Consider the following 19,918-nt stretch of genomic DNA (forward strand, 5'->3'; position numbering starts at 1 on the left):
TACCGACATTCATAGGACATATCATGCCGGTTCACAATCAACATTGTAAAGGAGGAAGAGGAAATTACAAATAACAGGGAGGGGGGAGGTGGAGCAGTGAAGGAAAAAGGAGAGGATGGGGGTCAGGTGACAGTAAGCGCAGAAGTTGCGGGAAGGAGAAAGGTAGTGAAGTGCTAGGGGGGAGAGAAATTGATAGGAACTGTGTTAAAAAAACTGAGAATAAAAAATTAACAAATTTACAAAATCAGCAATTCCCTAGGATGCATCAACACGGATTAGAAGGGGTAAGGGAATTGGAAGTGGCAGTGGAGGGGGTTTAGGTCTGATTGGAGTCAGGGTATGCTTGTAAGAAAAGCCAGGTTTTGATGCCTTTTTTGAAGTTGGGTAAGGAAGGTTCCAGAGGGCGGAGATACGTGGGAAGAGAATTCCAGAGGGAGGGGCCGGCTATGGTAAAGGCTCTCTCTCTGGTAGTTGAGTGGTGTGCTATTTTGAGGGTGGGAGATGTGTAAAGTGCCCGCCGTGGAGGCTCTGGATGGACGATTGGATGTACGGAAACGTGGTGTTTCCTTGAGCCATTCGTGGTCATTTTTTGTGAAGCATGTTATGGAGTATTGTAAAGGGTTTTGTATTTTATACGGAAAGGGATGGGGAGGCCAATGCAGTTCTTTTAAAATGGGTGTGATGTGTTCTCCTCTTACGAGTGTCTGTGATGATTCGTGCCATGGAGTTCTGCAAGATTTGTAGGTGGTTTAATTGTGGCGTAGGGCAGGCCTAGGAGAAGTGAATTGCAGTAGTCTAATTTTGATAGGATTGTGGACTGCAATACAAGGCGAAAGTCTTGAAGGTGGAGGAGGGGTTTGAGCTTTTTGAGGATGTGGAGTTTATAGAAGCCGGTTTTTAGAAGGGGATTTGATGTGTGGATGAAAATTAAGGTGTTTGTCTAATACAACACCTAGGTCTCTTACAGATGGCAGGATGGGGAGGGTTGTGGGGGGTAGTTTTAGTAGAGGCCTGTGAGGGTACCTCGAGTTTGTTGGAAATGAGGATGATTTCAGTTTTTGCTGTGTTAAGAGCGAGTTGGAGGCTGTCTAAGAGAGAGTTAATGGAGGCAAGACAGGATTCCCAGAAGTTTAGAGTTTCTTGTAGGGTTTTTTGCATGGGGATGAGGATCTGTACATCATCCGCATACATGAAGAAATTGAGACCGAGGTTAGAAAGTAGATAGCAGAGGGGAAGAAGATATATGTTAAAGAGGGTGGAGGATAAGGAGGATCCTTGGGGGACACCCTGGAGGAGGGGTATACGTGGGGACTCAGAGTTGTCAATGTTGACCAGGTATTCTCTATGGGTGAGATATGAGGTAAACCATGATAGTACAGTGCCAGAGATGCCGATTTCTGATAGCCGGGATAGGAGTATTTGGTGGTTGACAGTGTCGAAGCAGCAGAGATATCTAGTATAGCGAGTAAGAATGAGGTTCCTTGGTCCATGCCTATATGTATGGTGTTGGTGACTGCCAGAAGGAGGTTTTCCGTTTTGCGACCTTTACGGAAGCCGAATTGTGCGGGGTGCAGAATGTTGTGGTTTTCGAGGTAGTCAGAGAGCTGGGTATTGACAACCTTTTCAAGTATTTTAGATACAAAAGGGAGGTTGGATATAGGCCGGTAGTTAGAGGGGTCTTTGGGGTCTAAGGTGGGCTTTTTTAGGAGGGGCTTGACTATTGCAAGTTTGAGTGGGTCTGGGACCTTGCCATATGTAAGAGAGCAGTTGATCAAGTCAGATAGGAGTCTGGATATGGATGTGGGAGAAGATAGGAGGGTTCTTAGAGGGGATGGTGTCAGCAGAATGGGGAAGCAGGTTTCATTCTTTTTAGAATGGTTTCAATTTCAAGGGTAGATGTTTGTTCGAAAACGTTTGCAGATTGGTTCTGGATGTGTTTGGTAGGTAGGTGGAAAGTGGTGGGGGGCTTGGTGGTGAAGCGAAGGAGAATGTTGTCAATTTTATTCTTGAAGAAATTAGCATTTCTGTGCATTTCTCTTTGGCGTTTTGTTCTGGGGAGAAGGGGCGTGGGGGGGGGCAGTGAGATTAGCAACAAACGTGAAAAGGGCATTTGCATCGAATTGATAATTGTGGATTTTGGCTGCGTAGAAGTCTTTTTTGGCTTGGTTAGTGGCTTGACGGTAGTGGTGTAATGAATGTTTATATGCTGACTTGTGTGTGGGAGTGGGGTTTTTACTCCAGGTGCGTTCTTTGGCTCTAAGGTCCTGTTTGATCGTTTTGAGTTCTTTGGTGTACCATGGTTTTTTGTCTGTGTTGGCTAAGGGTATTTTTTTGTGTATCATGGGGCAGGCTTCCTCCGCTATCTTGGCATTGATGTTATTCCAAGATTGCAAAGCTGTGTTCGGGATTGGAGAGGTCCAGGGATTTGTTTGCTTTCTCAAAGGCACGGGAGATGTCTTCCGATGAGCAGTGCTTGCGGAAGGCAATAGTCTTGCTGGTGGCCTGAGTTTTATCTCGAGAGAGAGAGAGGATGAGGAGGGGGCATTGTTGTGGAGGTGGGCGTTAATGATGAAATGATCAGACCAGGGGATGGGAGTGGAGGTAGGGGTGCTGTGTGAGGTGATGTGCTTGTTGACAAAGAGGAGGTCCAGTGTGTGACCAGCCTTATGTGTGGGAGAGGTGATGAGTTGCTTGAAGCCTAATGCTTGGAGGGTGATCATTAGTGTTTCACAGGCAGGTGTGATAGGGTTGTTGTCTGCATGGAGGTTGAAATCTCCGAGAATGATTGCTGCAGAGTCAAGTTTGATGTTGTTTGTTATATATTCTATGAGGGGGGGATGTGTCGTGTTCAAGTAGGCCTGGGGGGGCGTAGATGAGGCAGATCTGCATAGTCTTAGATTTAAAGAGGCCAATTTTCCAGTTTGTGGGGTGGTTTAGAAGGGTGGAGTTTGAGTTTGAGGTGCTTTTTAGCGGCGAGGAGTAATCCTCCCCCTTTTTTTTTGAGGCGGGGGATAGAGAAGATATCATAGGTCTGAGAGGGGAGTTGGTTGATGAAGACGTGGTCAGAATCTTTTAGCCATGTTTCAGTAATGGCACATATGTCGGGGGCTGGCATCAGTAAGTAGGTCATGAAGAATTGGAGCTTTTTTGCAGATAGATTGGGCGTTGACGAGGGATATGACTAGTGAGGCTAGGCCTAAGAATTGTGTGAGGGGCGTAATCATGATGGGTATTAGTGATCTTTGGGTGATAATTGGGCAATGGCTGGTGGTATTTGTTTTGGGTCGGCTGGTTGTGTGGGAGGATAGGGATGGTGAGACGGCACATCTCTGAGGAGGGAGACTTGCCAGTAAGAGGGGGAGAGGTATAAAGTGAGAGGGGGATGGAGGCAGGGAGTTATATCGACTGGAGTGAAGGGCAGAGGTGCTTTGGCTCTTGGGTTTAAAGAGTCTGAGCTCTGGCTCTTATGTAACGTAGTTTATGGTGCGGGGGGGGGGGGGGTTGAGAGTGAGAGGGTCAAGGGGGGTGGATGGTGGGGGGTAGGATGCTTTGTTTTCTCTGGGATTGGGGGGGGGTACTGAGAAGAATGCTGTAGTGGGAGGTTATCAGGTGGATACAATACATGTGCAGAAAGCAGGTGGAAGCAGGCGGATATGCAATAAAATAGATGCAGGTGGATGCAATACATGTGCAGAGTGCATGTATAAAACAGAATGCAGTTGGAGTGCAGATAAAATACAGAAAATCATACAGAATATAATATAATACAGAATGCAGGTGGATATAGTACAAGTATGAAAATCAGTGCGAGATACAGGGCTAAGCACTGATGGTACAGTACAATAGATACAAGCTAGCAGGTGGGCCTTGCTGTCCGGCTCGGGGGGGGGGGGGGGGGGGGGGGGAGGGGTAGGGCCTTACCCTGCGGTGGTATGCTGTTTGTTGTAGAATCCGACCGGGTCGGAGAGACTAGGTGGATAAGATCTGAGCTGGGAAGATAATAGTTATATTCTGTATGAAGAGTAAAGTGATCGTCATTGGTCCTGGACAGTTCAGCGGAGGACTGTGGCCAGCCTGTTTGGTGGGAGTTAGGTGGCAATGGGGTCCTTGAGGAGAGCACAAGTTAGGTGGTCTCCCGTACGTCAGGGTCCATAGAAGAGACACCCAAAGAGGCTCACAAAGGAGCGCACTAAGGAGCAAGCTCCTTAGGGCGCGCTCCTTCGGGTGCGTGACGCCCGGTGCGTGACGCCCCAGGACGCTCCGTTACTTTTAAGGGGCCAAATCCGAGCGGGGATAGGCCGGCTGGGGTGGGGGTGGGAGTGTTTCAACTCACCCCAGGATGTTTCAACTCACCCCTGGATGTTGCTCCATGTTCAAGGGCTCATATGCAACCTCTCCAGTGCTCCGTACTATCAAACTGGAACCCACTATCCCAGGATTACTCAATCCATCTCCAACTCCCAGCAGAAGCATGTTCTCAGCTTCAGTAGTGGCTACAGGAAGACCACCTGAGCAGGGGAGTAAGCATATCAACTCAAGACCACCGAAGACAACAGCTCCATCTTTGGTCCTGAAGCCGTCACCATCGGTGCCACTCCCTCCTGGGGATCCAGGACACCCAGAGTCAGCACTATATCAGGCCTTAATGAAAAAATATCAGGATCTGCTTGATTCTCTTCCTTCTAATCCACAGGAAGAGCATATGGAGGAGTCACCTATTGAAGATCCATTACCAGGACCTTCAGGAATTCCTCCACCTCTTAAAACTTCAACAACTTCTCCACAAATCCAAGAATATGATACTTGGAGTGAGACACAATCTGATACTTCATCTGAAGATGTTATGTCAGATCCATCTCCACCAGATCCATGGAAGAAATCTTCTCCAGAAGATTTTTCCTTCACAACTTTTGTCCAGGAAATGACTGACACCATTCCATTCAAATTAGTCACAGAGCAGGATACCAGACAGCAAACCCTGGAGGTACTTCAATTTGTAGACCCTCCAAAGCAAGTGGTAGCTATACCAGTGCATGATGTTCTCCTAGATTTGCAACATCGTATTTGGGAACATCCCTGCTCAGTGCCAACTGTCAATAAACGAATGGACAAGTACATACTTAGTGCAGTCTGCTCCTGGCTACCAGAAGACGCAGCTCCCTCACCAATCGATAGTGGTGGAGTCTGCACAGAAAAAATCCAAAAGAATTAGACCACATTCCTCAAAACCCCCAGGTAAAGATCACATGTTTTTGGATTCCCTAGGCCGGAAGGTCTACCAAGGGGCCATGTTAAATTCGAGAATCTCTTCATACCAACTTTACATGACCCAATATCAAAGAGATTTATGGAAACAAATGCAAGAATTTATTCCATCTCTTCCATCTCAATATCAAGAGGCAGCCCAAGCAATCATCCACAAGGAATTGGAGGCAAGTAAACATGAGGTACGCCTATGATGGGTTTGAGACAGCTTCCAGGGTGGCTGCATCGGGGATCAGTGCCAGGAGATGGGCATGGCTTAAAGCCTCGGACCTCAGGCCTGAGGTCCAAGATAAATTAGTGGATCTGCCATGCTTGGGAGATAATCTTTTTGGATCCAAAATCCAGGATGCAGTTACTCAGTTACAAGAACATACTGAAACCCTGAGACAGCTTTCCTCAATTCCACAGGTTCCCCCTACTCACTCTGGGCGTAGGCCTCAAAGGAAAGAAACTAAAGACCCTTTTATAGACAAAGGAGGTACTACCCTCCTACATCTAGGACCAGGCCTTCTAGAACACAGCAAAGGCCTCAGCCCAGACAATCTAGGGTGACTAGGCCTCAACCTACGCCACAGACAGGGCCTGTTGCCGGCTTTTGAAACCACTTCCAGAGAACACAGCTACCTCTCTAATCCTCAGCCTGAACCTCCAGTAGGAGGTCGAGTATCCTGCTTTTACAACAATCTGATTCCAATAACAACAGACCAATGGGTACTTGCAATAGTTTCTCGGTTACCAACTCAATTTCCTCTCAATTCCAACAGATTCTCCTCCCAGACCTCTTTCTCTCAGCGACAGTCACATACTCCAATTGCAAGTAGAATTATCCACCCTTCTGAAAGCCAGGGCTGTAGAACCAGTACCTAGGACTCAGCAGGGCAGAGGTTTCTATTCCCGTTATTTCCTCATTCCAAAGGAAACCGGAGGCCTATGTCCCATCCTAGATCTCAGAAATCTCTACAAATTTCTGAAGAAAGAAAAGTTCAGGATGGTTTCTCTAGGCACCATGCTTCCACTTCTTCAAACAGGAGATTGGCTTTGTTCTCTGGATCTAGAAGACGCTTACGCTCGCATTCCAATATTCCCTCCTCCGCAAGTATCTGCGCTTCATGGTAGGTCATCAACATTTCCAGTACAGAGTACTACCATTCGGACTTGCCTCTGCTCCCAGAGTATTCACCAAATGACTGGCAGTAATAGCAGCACACTTGCACAAGGAAAGTGTCCATGTATTTCCCTATTTAGACGACTGCCTCATCAGAAGTCAATCTCAACAAGGAGCTCTGGCTTCTGTCAGTCAAACAATTACTCTACTTAATTCCATGGGCTTTCTCATCAGTTATCAAAAATCCCATCTCACTCCGTCTCACCTGCTTCAATTCATAGGAGCAGAATTGAACACCATCCTCTCAAAGGCTTTTCTACCCGAGGATCGGGCAGAGACACTTTCCCTTCTGGCAAATTCCATTCACTCAACGAAACAAGCAGCAGCTCATCAGTTTCTAACCTTACTAGGCCACATGACCTCCACAGTTCATGTCACTCCTATGGCAAGTAACCCAATGGACTTTTAAGATCACAATGGATCCAAGCCATTCAACCACTGTACTCTCCAATTCAAGTAACCCACCAGCTACGTTCCTCTCTTCTTTGGTGGGTGAACAAGGACAATTTGCGCAAGGGCCTAACCTTCCACCAACCAGTCCAACAGATAACTTTAACTACAGATGCATCCACCTTGGGTTGGGGAGCTCACATAGACAATCTCCAAACCCAAGGTACTTGGACAAAACTCGAAGCGACATTTCAAATCAATTTCCTAGAACTTCGAGCTATACGTTATGCACTGCATGCGTTCAAGGACTGCCTTTCACACAAGATTGTTCTCATCCAAACGGATAACACAGTTGCCATGTGATACATCAACAAACAGGGAGGTATGGGCTCGTATCTCCTTTGTCAAGAAACTGCACAGATTTGGGGCAGGGCCCTGAACCATTCAATGTTCCTCCGGGCCACTTATCTGGCAGGCATTCACAATGTAGTGGTGGATCGACTCAGTCATCAGTTCCAACCACACGAGTGGTCCCTGGATCCCTCACTAGTGACCAGGATATTTCAACGTTGGGGACAACCAACAATAGACCTCTTTGCGTCGCATCTGAATCACAAAGTGGACAAATTCTGTTCTCTACACAAACAGAAAAACAAGCCAGCCAAGGACGCTTTTTCTCGCCCTTGGAACTCAGACCTTCTATACGCGTATCCTCCAATACCGCTCATAACCAAAACTCTAGTGAAGCTTCAACAGGTTATGGGGTACATGATACTCATAGCCCCACATTGGCCTCGACAAGTATGGATTCCCACACTTCTAGACCTCTCGATCAGGGATCCTATTCGTCTGGGTGTAGCTCCCACTCTCATAACTCAGGATCAGGGTCTGTTGCGCCATCCCAACCTTCAATCCCTATCCCTGACAGCATGGATGTTGAAAGCTTGATCTTACAACAATTCAATATTTCAACCAATGTATCTCAAATGCTTATAGCTTCACGTAAACCTTCAACAAGGAAGAACTATTCTTCAAAATGGAAAAGGTTACTTTGTGGTGCAGGCAAAAGAGTATTGATCCTTTCCCCTGCCCCACAACTTCTCTGCTAGATTACTTATACCATCTGTCAGACTCTGGTTTCCAGATTTCATCGGTCAGAGTACATTTAAGTGCATTCTCAGCTTACCATAACAAGATGGGAGATGCACCAATATCTATACAACCTCTTGTCAGATTTATGAGAGGTTAACTCAATTTAAACCACCAATTCGGCCACCAGTCACAGAATGGGACCTGAATCTGGTTTTAACAAGACTCATGCGTTCTCCCTTTGAACCCATGAATTCCTGTGACCTTAAATTTCTCACATGGAAGACTATCTTCCTCATAGCCATTACATCAGCTAGAAGGGTTAGTGAGTTACAAGCACTTGTCACGTACTCACCATATACAAAATTTCTACACGACAGAGTGGTTCTCCATACCCATCCAAAATTCCTTCCCAAGATTGTCACGGAATTCCACTTGAACCAATCCATAGTTTTACCCACATTTATTCCAAGGCCTCATTCTCACCAAAGAGAACGGACCTTACATACTTTGGACTGTAAACATGCGCTAGCATTTTACATAGACTGTATTGCAGTCCACAGGAAATCCACTCAGCTCTTTGTATCTTATGATCCAAACAAACCGGGTAAAGCAGTGGGTAAACACTCTATCCAACTGGTTAGTAGATTGCATACAGTTTTGCTATGAAAAAGCAGGCCTTCCTCTCCAAGGGCAAGTAAAGGCGCATTCAGTAAGAGCAATGTCAACCTCAGTAGCACACTATCGTTCAGTGCCAATTCTTGACATATGTAAAGCAGCAACTTGGAGTTCTCTTCACACCTTTGCAGCTCATAACTGTTTGGACAAAGGACGACAAGATTCAGCCTGTGGACAATCTGTCTTAAAGAACTTGTTTCCAGTTTAATCCCAACTCCTCCTACATCCAACCTGCTGTGATTTTCGGCTGTCTCATTTTCAACAACAATACTTCACTGTTGCTTCACTACAAAATGACTCAGCCTATAGCTTGCTAATCACCCATATGTGAGGACTAGCATCCTGCTTGTCCTGGGATAAAGCAAAATTGCTTACCTTGTAATAGGTGTTATCCCAGGACAGCAGGATGTAGTTCTCGCAGAACCCACCCACCACCCCGCAGAGTTGGGTATGTTACCTTTTCTTATTTTATTTTTGCTAAAGCTTATTGCTACATACGAGACTGAAGAGAGACCCCTGTGGCAGAGAATATCATGGCATGCTGGGCATGCTCAGTGGGCTCAAGAGTGCCAGTCAAAAGTTTCTAGAAACTTTGACAGAAAGTTTTCCCGCAATAGGGCTCCATCAATGACATCACCCATATGTGAGGACTACATCCTGCTGTCCTGGGATAACACCTATTACAAGGTAAGCAATTTTGCTATACAGTAGAGGCAGTTGAAGGAAAAAGCTTCTTTTGAGAGAGCAGGAGAAACTAGTGCACGGAGTAGAAATGGGAGATTGAAAAATTTTTGTTGCACACAAATAGGAGAAATATTTTAAAGAAACACTTCAAAGAATAGATATGCAATAAATATGCTTTTTTGTACATTAAATTAAATGTAAATATGGTGCTGAATTGCCACTCTCAAACTACTGCATAGTAGTGGTAAATGGAATTCATTCTGGGGGAAAGAAATGTGATGGACGTTCTTTAGGTATCTGTCCTGGGGCTGGTTCTGTGAAAATATACTTCAGTGATATTGTAGAGGAGTTAGAAGAAAAAATGTTCCTTTTCGTGGATGAGACAAAGATCAGCAGAGTGGACACCCTTAAGAAAATAGACAGAATGAGAGAATCTAAAAACTCTTGAGTGGTGTGGTCAAATGGTTGGCATTTTGGATTCAAAGCGCAAAAAAAAAAAGTCATGCAGTGGGGTACAGAAATCAGAGGGAGCAATAAATCTTGAGCATGAAAACCTGATATGCACCGATAGGACAGAAATCTTGGGGTGTTGATGCCTGATTTGAAGATGTGCTGGGGTAGGAAGGGAGAGGCATAACTAGCAGGAAACTAAGGTGGTAATGCCTCCTTACAGTTCCTGATATACATACCTTCAAAAAAGGATATAGATAAACTAGAGGAGGTCTAGACAGAGAGAATTAAAATGTTGTGGGGTCAGCACCCAAAACCATATAAGATGAGACTTAAGAACCTAAAAATGTATACCCAATAGGAAAGAAGAAACTGGAGTACATGATGAACATTTAAATATGATGATGTACAACAAGTAAACTTTTTTCAGTGTGTAAGGAAGTTGTAGATCTAGAGTTGATATGCAGCTGTAAGGAAGTAGACTTGGGAACAAATTTGTAAAATATTTTTTCAGAAAGTGTAGCGGATACCAGGAATGCCTTCCTAGAACAAGTGGTGGAAGCTAAAATGGTATGTTTTCAAAACGTTATAAGATAAATGCAGAGGATCGCAATTTGCAAAACATGAAGGGATAAATCAGCATGATCTAATGGCAGCCAAGGGCTAACCTGCTCAGTGTGGTGGGGGTGGGGGTGACTCTCCAGAAAGCATTGAAACCCAAATGCCAATCAGCTGGATATTTTGGACAGTGGCTTCCCTAGTTGTGATATCTGTATGGATTGTTATAAAACTTGGCAGTAAGATATGGCAGGCTATCTTGTAAAAATCATAGAGCATGACTAGTAGGGGTCTGCCTTGAACACGTCTTCTTTTTGTGGTTTGTTCTTTGTTTCTTTCATTTTAAAGAAACAAAAAAAAAAAGTTGGGTCCCTCCTCCCCACTCTTTCCCTTCTCTGTGGATTTCAGTGGGGCAGGAGTATATTGTACAGCTTTGCCTATTAAACACTCATGCATATGGAGTAAGAGGGACCTGGGGTTGAGGATGGGGCTCAGAGTTATTAAAATGACAAGAGATGATATTTCCTGTAAAGTTGCCTGCTAGTGGAGCCTTATAGTTTGTCATCTTCTGGGCATGCCTGAGATGGAAGGATTGAACATTCAGATAAATGACATGAGGAGGAGGAGATTAGGTTGTGTGCGTCACTATCCAAAGTGTAAAAATTGCAAGTGGACAGACGGGATGGGCCAGTTTGGTCTTTCTGCCATCCTTTACTGCATTGCTATGAAAATGGGGCCTTGATGTAATCCATACTTTCCATCCCTTCCCCCCCAACAGACGTCTGATGCTGAGAATCCTACACCTGCCCTCTGTGCTGTTTACAAAAGGCCTTGGTTTATCCCAAAAATCTGTGACATTTCCTCAGGGGCAAGTTTCCGTCTCCCTGGGTCCTGCAGGCTCCTTTTCCCTGTGAAAATGCAGGCCGTCGGGAATGCAAGCATGTACATCCAGCCACATGAAGTGGGTCAAGCAATTTTCAAGCATGCTTATCAGTGTAAAAACATCTTGAGGGATATGCAGACTGCAAGGTTACGTGAACTCTTGTTTAAACTTTTATTACGCAAAACCAATGTCTTGGAACGGAAGTTAAGAACGAGGTATATGGGCCAATTCTCTGATGTGTTAATATTCCATTGCAAGAAGTGGATATCTTTGTCATTTGCTCACAGCGTTTGTGTTTATCAACAGAACAACCTGGGGGGGGGGGGGGAATCCATATGACTGAGTAAAAATGTGTACAAATTGTCTGCATATGTTTGTTTTACTATCCGAGCTGCTTGTGACGTACCCATCACTGACTGGTAGGAGTATGGATACACTTCAGGTTATCAGTGACGTGCAGTACTGACTCATCCTCTCCACCTCTCAAGTAGACCATAGACCTGAAGGATTTAGAGCAGGGGTCAGGAACCTATGGCTCGGGAGCCAGATATGGCTCTTTTGATGGCTGCATCTGGCTCGCAGACAATCTTTAATAAAAAAGTAAAAATCTAACAAAATCCCCCACCCTCCTGATGCCCCTCAAGACCTCCAAAATTAATTTACTACAACCCCCATCCTCCTGCGCCCCCCCCCCCCCCCAAGACCTGCCAAAAGTCCCTGGTGGTCCAGCGGGGGTCCAGGAGCGGTCCGGGAGCGATCTCCTGGACTTGGGCTGTCGGCTGCCAGTAGTCAAAATGGCGCCAACGGCCCTTTGCCCTCACTATGTCACTGGGGTCGACCAATGGTGGCGGTAGCCCCTGTGACATAGTAAGGGCAAAGGGCCGTCGGCTGCCAGTAATCAAAATGGCGTTGATGGCCCTTTGCCCTTACTATGTCACAGGGGCTACCACCGCCATTGGTCGACCCCAGTGACATAGTGAGGGCAAAGGGCCGTCTGCGCCATTTTGACTACTGGCAGCAGACAGCCCAAGTCTAGGAGATCGCTCCCGGACCACCAGGGACTTTTGGCAGGTCTTGGGGGGGTCAGGAGGGTGGGGTTTGTAGTAAATTAATTTGGTAGGTCTTGGGGGAGTCAGGAGGGTGGGGGGTTGTAGTTAGTATGGCTGTCACGGAATTACATTTTAAAATATGTGGCGTTCATGGCTCTCTCAGCCAAAAAGGTTCCCGACCCCTGATTTAGAGGGACTTTCCTCACAGGCGCACTTTGCAGAATTTCTTAGCCATTTTATTTATGCCTCCTTCAGCTTTTTTTTTTTTCCTTTTGTGAGATAAATACTTTGTTTTGAAATGCACACACAACATGAGGGTCATGACCTTAACTGGGGTAACAGTTGTAATCTGGCCTTAAAATGTTCTCAACCCAAAACTGCAACTTCAGCAGTGGTTATGGCAGCAATCTCTCCTTTCCTTTCCTGGGGCCAAAGCTCTGCTGGCTGCAAGTGACAGAGCATTGTGAGTGGACATCAGACAATTCCACCCTTCCAAACAGGAGCCAAGTAACATGTCTTCTGTTTGAGAAGTACAAGATGCTTCGACATGTTCATTTACAATGCCCTTTACAGGAGAGCTTCATGGAAGTGGCCGCTGGCACAGGCAGATTACTTCAATTTAAGCAAGCCTGTACCAGGTCTTCTGTGTGCACCCACCAGGGGCAGATTGGCCTATCGGGGGATCGGTGGGCCGGTCACTCCAGTCACGTGGTCTGCCGTGCGCGGCCGACCACGTGAATTGTCCTGGGCGGCGAATCCCCGGGCCGGTCTTCCTCAGGAGTCCGCCGCTGGCTCCCACAGTAGTCTGGGCCATGCCCAAGATATGAGGTGGGGTGTTACTAGGCCCTCCTGCTGGAGAGTTTGCTGAAGAATGTGGCTTCATTGAGTGAAAGGTTGCTGGTAAACTGTTGAAAAATGAGGCTCTTGATTTCTTTGGGATTGACCAGGATAAAACTGAGGGGTAGGAGCTGGAGTGAAATCATGTGTCCATGCACTTAATATCAACTAAACCATGCATGTTGGAAATAAATATTTTTCACAGTTCTATACTTAGGCTAGATGGGCTGTATCCCACAGCTCCCCCCCTCTTCACCCATTATGCCACCAGGGAATCTGCACAGAAAAATCAGTTTTCTGCCAAAGTGCAAACTACTGTCTCTTGCTAAACATCCTTTTGCTTGTAAGCTGTTCAAACCCTCAGAACACCTTTTTTTTGTTCATTAGTTCCCCCATAAGGGTTTTTTTTTTCGTTTTTTATAAGGCTTTTATAATAAGCCATAGTTAGAATGTGACATGTGTTGCCTGCCTTTCAGGTATCCCCGCCCCACACCCTTCCCCTGCCTAGGAGGGAGACTCTACAACAGAGCTCCAGCCTAACTCCAGCCTCTCCCGCTACCGTCGACCTCACCCTCAAGGTATGTACCACATCCCGCTAAAGCTCATTCTGTTTTGCATGCAGGAAAAATCTTTCGGTTTAATAGCGCATGAGCTGGTCAACCTTTTTCTTTATACGCCTTCCTTTTATTTCCTATGCTTTTCTCCTTTTGTATAGAGACTAATGGTAGCATAAAAATCCATCTTAAAGTATTGCATTTAAAGTGCAGGAATCCAGGAAGAGTTCTTCCTCTGTGGTACTAGTCAGCATCTCGGGTTGGTGGCTAGAGGATTCTCCTTCTCCCCAACAGCCCATTGTAAATGTACCAGTGCCTTTGCCTCCAGAGTTCTGGTTATCATTTTGGCACAATTTTCTTTGCAATTAAGCCAATAATAGTTTGGATTTCTATCCAAACAGGATCCCCAGTCACTTTATTGTGATGGCACTTAAAAATGGGCACAGCCACTTCAGAGGAGGATAGTTTGCTATCTCATTTTTGGCACCTGTACTGTGTGACAACTGCCAAAAAGTAGCAAGGGGGAAGATGGTGATATACAGTCACAGTTGGTGAAACTGATGCACTTAGAAATGAATGGCAACTGCGAGATAATGTAGTCAGTAGTAGAGAAGGAAAGTTAGGACTCCCTTTGGTCGCTAGATCGTAGTTTCTCATGCTGTGAAGTTCATGTAAGTAGCAGTGGGGGATGCTCACATTATCTTGTCCCCGTTTCAGGTTGGGGTGGGGAGGACAGCAGATGCTTCGAGTGCTTAGCTTAATGACCAGCATATGACTGGCAGGAAGTAATCCGTTATGTCTATCACCAAACAACGCCCAAATACTGCACATATTCCAAGATCAAAAATCATAAAATGTAAAAAAAAAAAAAAAAAAAAAATAGAACAGATCTTGGTTATTTGATTCAACAGTTTGTTTAAGGCACATATAACTGCTGTAGTATTAATTAGGGATGTGCATTCGTTTCATACGTTTCATATTACATGCTTGTATAGGAAACGGATGAAACGAATGCACATCCCTAGTATTAATATATATAAATAAAGGACCACCATACTTGTCAGCAAATACTCAGTGTAGTATGCTGTGTAATGATAGTCCACTTTATGGTCTCTCTGGTTTTTTTGTGAAATAATCAACATTGTTCAATTGACAAATCTCTCATAAGACTACTGTCTGCAAAATCCAAGCAATAACGAAAGGTAAGCACCTACAGTCATGTAAAGTCTTAAAGCCGGTAGTATTACTTATCTTAAACTGTGTGCATTTCACAAAAAAAGTAGCTAATTGCTTTCTGTTTTATAGGAATTTAAGTGTATGAAATAAATTGAAACATTTGCTGAAGAAAATATTTTTAAATTATTCCATATGCTGATGCAAGTGGTTTTTATTTTCCAGCAAGTATCTTGAGATGCTAAATAAAACAGAAGCCAGAAATTAATGTGGTGGATGTAACCTTTGCATTAGTAGATGGGGTTCTTCTGATTGAATTTGTTTACTGTTAAGTTGGTCCAATAAAGTGGAACTTATAAAAGGTTGTGTAGTTTAAAGAGGATTTTCAGCTGGCTTACTTGATCAACTGTGCTAAAATACTTCCCACCAGTGTGTAATAATGCTGTAGATAGACACAATCTTTTTATAACGTTATTTTGAGACCTGCTTCTGGATGTTATAGATTCAGCTTCCCTTTGACTCCCACCTTTTCCAGGAATATCATGGATGGGGCTTCCAGAGACATCCATGAGGAATTGTATGGCCACTGGAGCTGGAACCACAGTGGCATGCACTAGATTGTGGGGAAAAAAAATCTTATAGCAGGGTTCAGTGTAATGTGAACCTCCAACATTTAATTTGTATTTAAGTATAATAATCAGTACCTTTGCAATGCTGCTGGTGGTTGGTCTGTTTGCATTGTGCTTCCACGAAAAGGAAGAGTGGAACAAGGTTATAATTATACCTTCCATCTAAGGGAATGAGGTCCTGTGCATTGACGTGCCGTACAGCAGTGGAGAGCATGTCAGACACAGCCCACTTCTTGAATTAACCTGACCATTTTATTTAAACTTTCTACTGCTTCTGGAGTCCAGTAAGGCTGAAGTCACATCTTTGGTCTGAGAACTTCCAGGGGTCATTTCCATCATACTGCACATATTTGCATGAAGCAGCTGGTACCTGGAAGCACAAAGCATGTACCAGCTTCCTGCATGTACAAGGACTTTGTGCACATTGATAACGTTCAGGTGAACATCTGATGATTAAATAGGTGCTCAAGTGCATACTCTTAAATACATCATTTCAAACATTGCGTCAACAAATAATCAGCTGCTGAACGATTTCTTCATACCACCCGTGCATCAGCCAAATTAATTTGAGTCCTAAAATGTTTATTGGGTCACTTATAGTCATCGGTCTGAGTTCATAAAAATAGCATCTTCAGTCACTCATTTCTCCTATATCAGTTTTTTAAAATCTTTTTTATAAATGTGTATTTGAAAAATGAAATCCCTTAGTACTTCAAAAACTAAGACACCTTCCTTATCGAGTTCCATTTCACATCATCATCTTTGCCCAACACGCTGTGTTTCGTGATCCTTACGACACTGCATCATGGGCTTCAATGGAGCATAAGTTAGCAAATGGAATCTTCATTAAATAGAAGCAGCCTTCAGGCTTGCTAGAATCGCAGCGAGCAGGCAGGAAAAGCAGTGTATTTATTTATTTTTATTTTTTCTATACTGACATTCCTGTAAAAATACAAATCATATCAGTTAACAATGAAACTTCAATTCCGCTCAAGGGCGGTACAAGGGACAATGTTGCCAGTTAACAGTTGAAAACATGTCAAAAACTCATCTAAACATAACCTGAAAACTCATGAAACTCATCTTAACAAGAAATAAAATAAAATAAATCATATCGGGGAAACGGAAGAAACCGAAGAGGTGGTAGATGGGGCAAACAACTGGATTGAGGGGTCTAGCTGGAGAGTTTGCTAGGGGAGAGTTAGGTTAAAGGCAAAGGGAGATTAGGTGTCCTGAAAGGCTTGGCTAAAAAGCCATGTTTTTAGTCTCTTTTTGAAGACAGAAGGGCAGGATTCTCGTCTGAGGTCGGGGGGGTAACGCATTCCATTGGTGTGGACCAGCTGTCGAAATGGCGCGTTTTCTGATTGATGTTTTGGCTTGGGGGAGCGTACAAGGTGTCTTGGTAGGCACTCCTGATAGGTCTGGAAGAGGTATGTGGTTTTAGTTGGGTGGAAGTGTTGAGGGCGGTGAGGTTGTGGATAATCGTGAGTACCTTGAATAGGATCCTGAATTTGATGGGGAGCCAGTGTAGGTTCTGAAGAGTAGGGGAGATGTGTTCCCTTTTTTTTCCCCCCTGCTCACTGTGAAATACTTTGAATGGCTGCTTCTAATTAATGAAGATTCCATTTGCTAAAATGTTTAAAATTTGTTGCGGCAAACGTATGCTTCATTGAAGCCCTTAATGCAATGTCATAAGGATCATAAAACAGCATGCTGGGAAAAAATGATGTGACATAGAACTCAATAAGGGAAGTGCCTTTTAGTTTTGAACTATTAAATGATTTCGTTTCATTTTCTAAATGCAAATTTATATAAAAAACATTTTTTTTTAAATATTGATATAGGAGAGAGGAGTGATTAAAGATGCTATTCTTGTGACCTTTTTGAGTGATGATTAAGTGACCTGAGAAGCATTTTAGGTCTTAAAATTAATTTGACCAATGCGTGGGTGGTTTGAAGGTCTCATTCAGCAGCTGATTATTTTTTTGCCACAATGTTTAAAATGCATTTGAATAAGTAATTTTAAAAAAATTGACTTGGATGCTTTGATAATTAATATTCAATCATTGTTTGCATCTAATAATTTAGACTAGTTTATTTTGTAATACATAATAATAGGTACTGCCATATACTGAGAATTTAAGAGAGAAAATTTACAGTGTGTGTGAGCAAACATATATCCTGAGAAAGACTTGAGCAAAAATCCCTATGGGTTTAGGGGACTTGCCTCTAGAGATTATATATATATATATATATGTGTGTGTGTGTGTGTGTTCTAATTGCCCACAGTTTATATATAGTGGATCAAATTTGAATAATAATCCTACTCTGTATATGTATTAACTATCATGAAAGCCTGGTTGATTTGGCCCCAAGAGAGAGAATCAGACCATCCACCCTTGTCTAATCCATATCATTTTGTCATTTCCATCCATTGTCATAAAAGCAGAAATGGCTTCTGTAAGGGCCAATACTTACATGGTTTGTTGGTTAGTACTCCTTGTGTTAGCATAAAAACTCCGTCTTACAGAAAGGGGCTGCTAAATTTGCCTGAAATGACTCACCTGATCTTGTCTTTACACCGTATTATGTTATACACATTGCTCTGCAGAAGTCTCCATCAGAGCTTTGTTGGCAGATGGTAAAGGATATTAAGTGAATTATGTTGCTGTACAGATTTGAAAAGAGATGAAATTTCAGAAGTGAGGGCTCTACCCATTTACATTTCAGATCAGACTTGGTGACCTTTGTGAGAGGCAGGGGTTGATGTTTTTAAGGCATCTCACTTTCTTTGCTATGTGTGAGGAAACTGGACCTGAAGTGTTAGTATGAAGTAGGGATGTGAATTGGGTGCCCGATCGTTCCTGCTTTCGGGACCGTCTGGCCGCGGAAAAATCTCATTTTCCCCAAGATCTTTTTTTTTAGTGAAAAATCGTTTTTCGGGTTAGCGCGCGCTAACAAAAATAGCAAAATGTAACAAAAAATAACTAAAATAAACGTTTTTATTTTCAGGATAGTGCGTTAGCGCGCGCTAACCCGAAAAACGATTTTTACGAAAATTCGGGGGGAAAAGTGATCGTTTATTTTTTTTTTCCCGATATATTAACGAATTTAGAAATATCGTACGATATTTCAATTTGTTAGAAAAAAGATTCACATCCCTAGTATGAATTATGAGCACATGAAACCGGCTTGGTCCAGCTAGAAGGGGTAAAGAGACATCCTAACATTTTACAATGGGGAGTTCCACTTTATCTGGTTTTCAGCAGTAGCTGAGATTATTTATTTATTTTTTACTTTTATATACCGACATTCTTGTATAGAGTACAAATCACACCGGTTTACAGTAAACATAACTTCGCATGAGAGCATTACATAGAACAATCTGGTTAACAGTGAACTTAACATCGCCTAGGAACGTTACATGGATATGAGGTAGCTTTATTAATTTGTGCAGGATAGGTGATAAGTTCAAGGCAGTTAACATAAAAACACCATAGAATTGCATAAACAAGCATACAAAATAAACAGATGCAAGGGTCTGGACCCTATATAGCTGGAAACTTAGGAACAATTGTAAGAAATTTTTTTCAAGTTAATTGGTTGGGGTGAATGCTGTTAATTCACTGAAGGCACTATTAACCCTAACCCTGAACATTTTTCAATCAGTGATGTTTTGAAGTTGTGTAGGAAATAAGTTCCAAAGTGTTGGACTGGCTATTGAAAATGCTTGTTCTTACAGAAAGGCTTTGGGTACTGTTACACATTTAGCGTTCAGAAGTTTTTACTACTCAGCTTTTCTAAAAATATGCTGTTGTTTCTGCCTGACGAGGCCAGACAAATGGCTTCCGAATTCTATGTAAAGATGTCTGATCCAGCAGTCCATTTCTCAGTACGACTGGGTTCCTTGCCCTACATATCATGTATCCTGGCCACTTAACATTTAGTCATTTTATAGTTAGAGCTGCAAAAATAATTACCAGAGTCTGCCCGGCAAGCTCTCACACTTATTTTCCCATACATTTCTGTTATCCCAACCGCTGAGTTCAGGGCCCTTATTGATAACTTTTTGATTCCAGTTTCCTTCCATCCCCGCCATAGATGCAGAGAGCAGTGTTGGAGCTGCAGCAAAGTGAAGTATAAGGCTTAATGTTTGAAGGTAGTAACCTTCGTAACGAGAAGTTACCCCGATGTTTGTATAATCATACTGCTCAGATCAATGCCTTGTTAGATGTTGTCTGGATGTAAATCCTCTTTTCCTCATTCCCCTCCTGCCGCTGAAGCAGAGAGCCATGCTGGATATTCATCTTAATTTTCCCTGCTCTCTTTAAAATACTCTGCAGTAGTTTGAAGAGAGTTTGGGACATCATCTGACCCTTGCATCAGTGCAAAGCCAACAGTATCTTCTAATGTGGGTGAAGTGTTTTCTGATTGGTGTTTAATATAGGTAAATATTGTGATTGACTGAATGAATAAAGCAAGTCCCATCTGTGTTGGAGATATACATTTTTAAA

The 19,918-nt window shown here is 43.5% G+C and overlaps 1 protein-coding gene across 8 annotated transcripts in view; it reads left to right on the forward strand.

The window, feature by feature from the left end:
• Positions 1-19,918, forward strand: part of PRRC2C (proline rich coiled-coil 2C) — a 419,385-nt gene that overhangs the window by 306,238 nt on the left and 93,229 nt on the right. For 7 of the 8 annotated variants that reach the window (XM_029618671.1, XM_029618666.1, XM_029618669.1 and 4 more), the window contains one exon: positions 13,525-13,626. The exons of the other annotated variant lie outside the window; for it this stretch is intronic. In XM_029618671.1, coding sequence (XP_029474531.1) covers positions 13,525-13,626 — 102 coding nt within the window. The remainder of the gene's footprint in view (positions 1-13,524; positions 13,627-19,918) is intronic. 8 annotated transcript variants of the gene reach the window in all.

Source organism: Rhinatrema bivittatum, chromosome 10 (assembly GCF_901001135.1).
Source record: "Rhinatrema bivittatum chromosome 10, aRhiBiv1.1, whole genome shotgun sequence".
In the NCBI taxonomy this organism is placed as follows: domain Eukaryota; kingdom Metazoa; phylum Chordata; class Amphibia; order Gymnophiona; family Rhinatrematidae; genus Rhinatrema; species Rhinatrema bivittatum.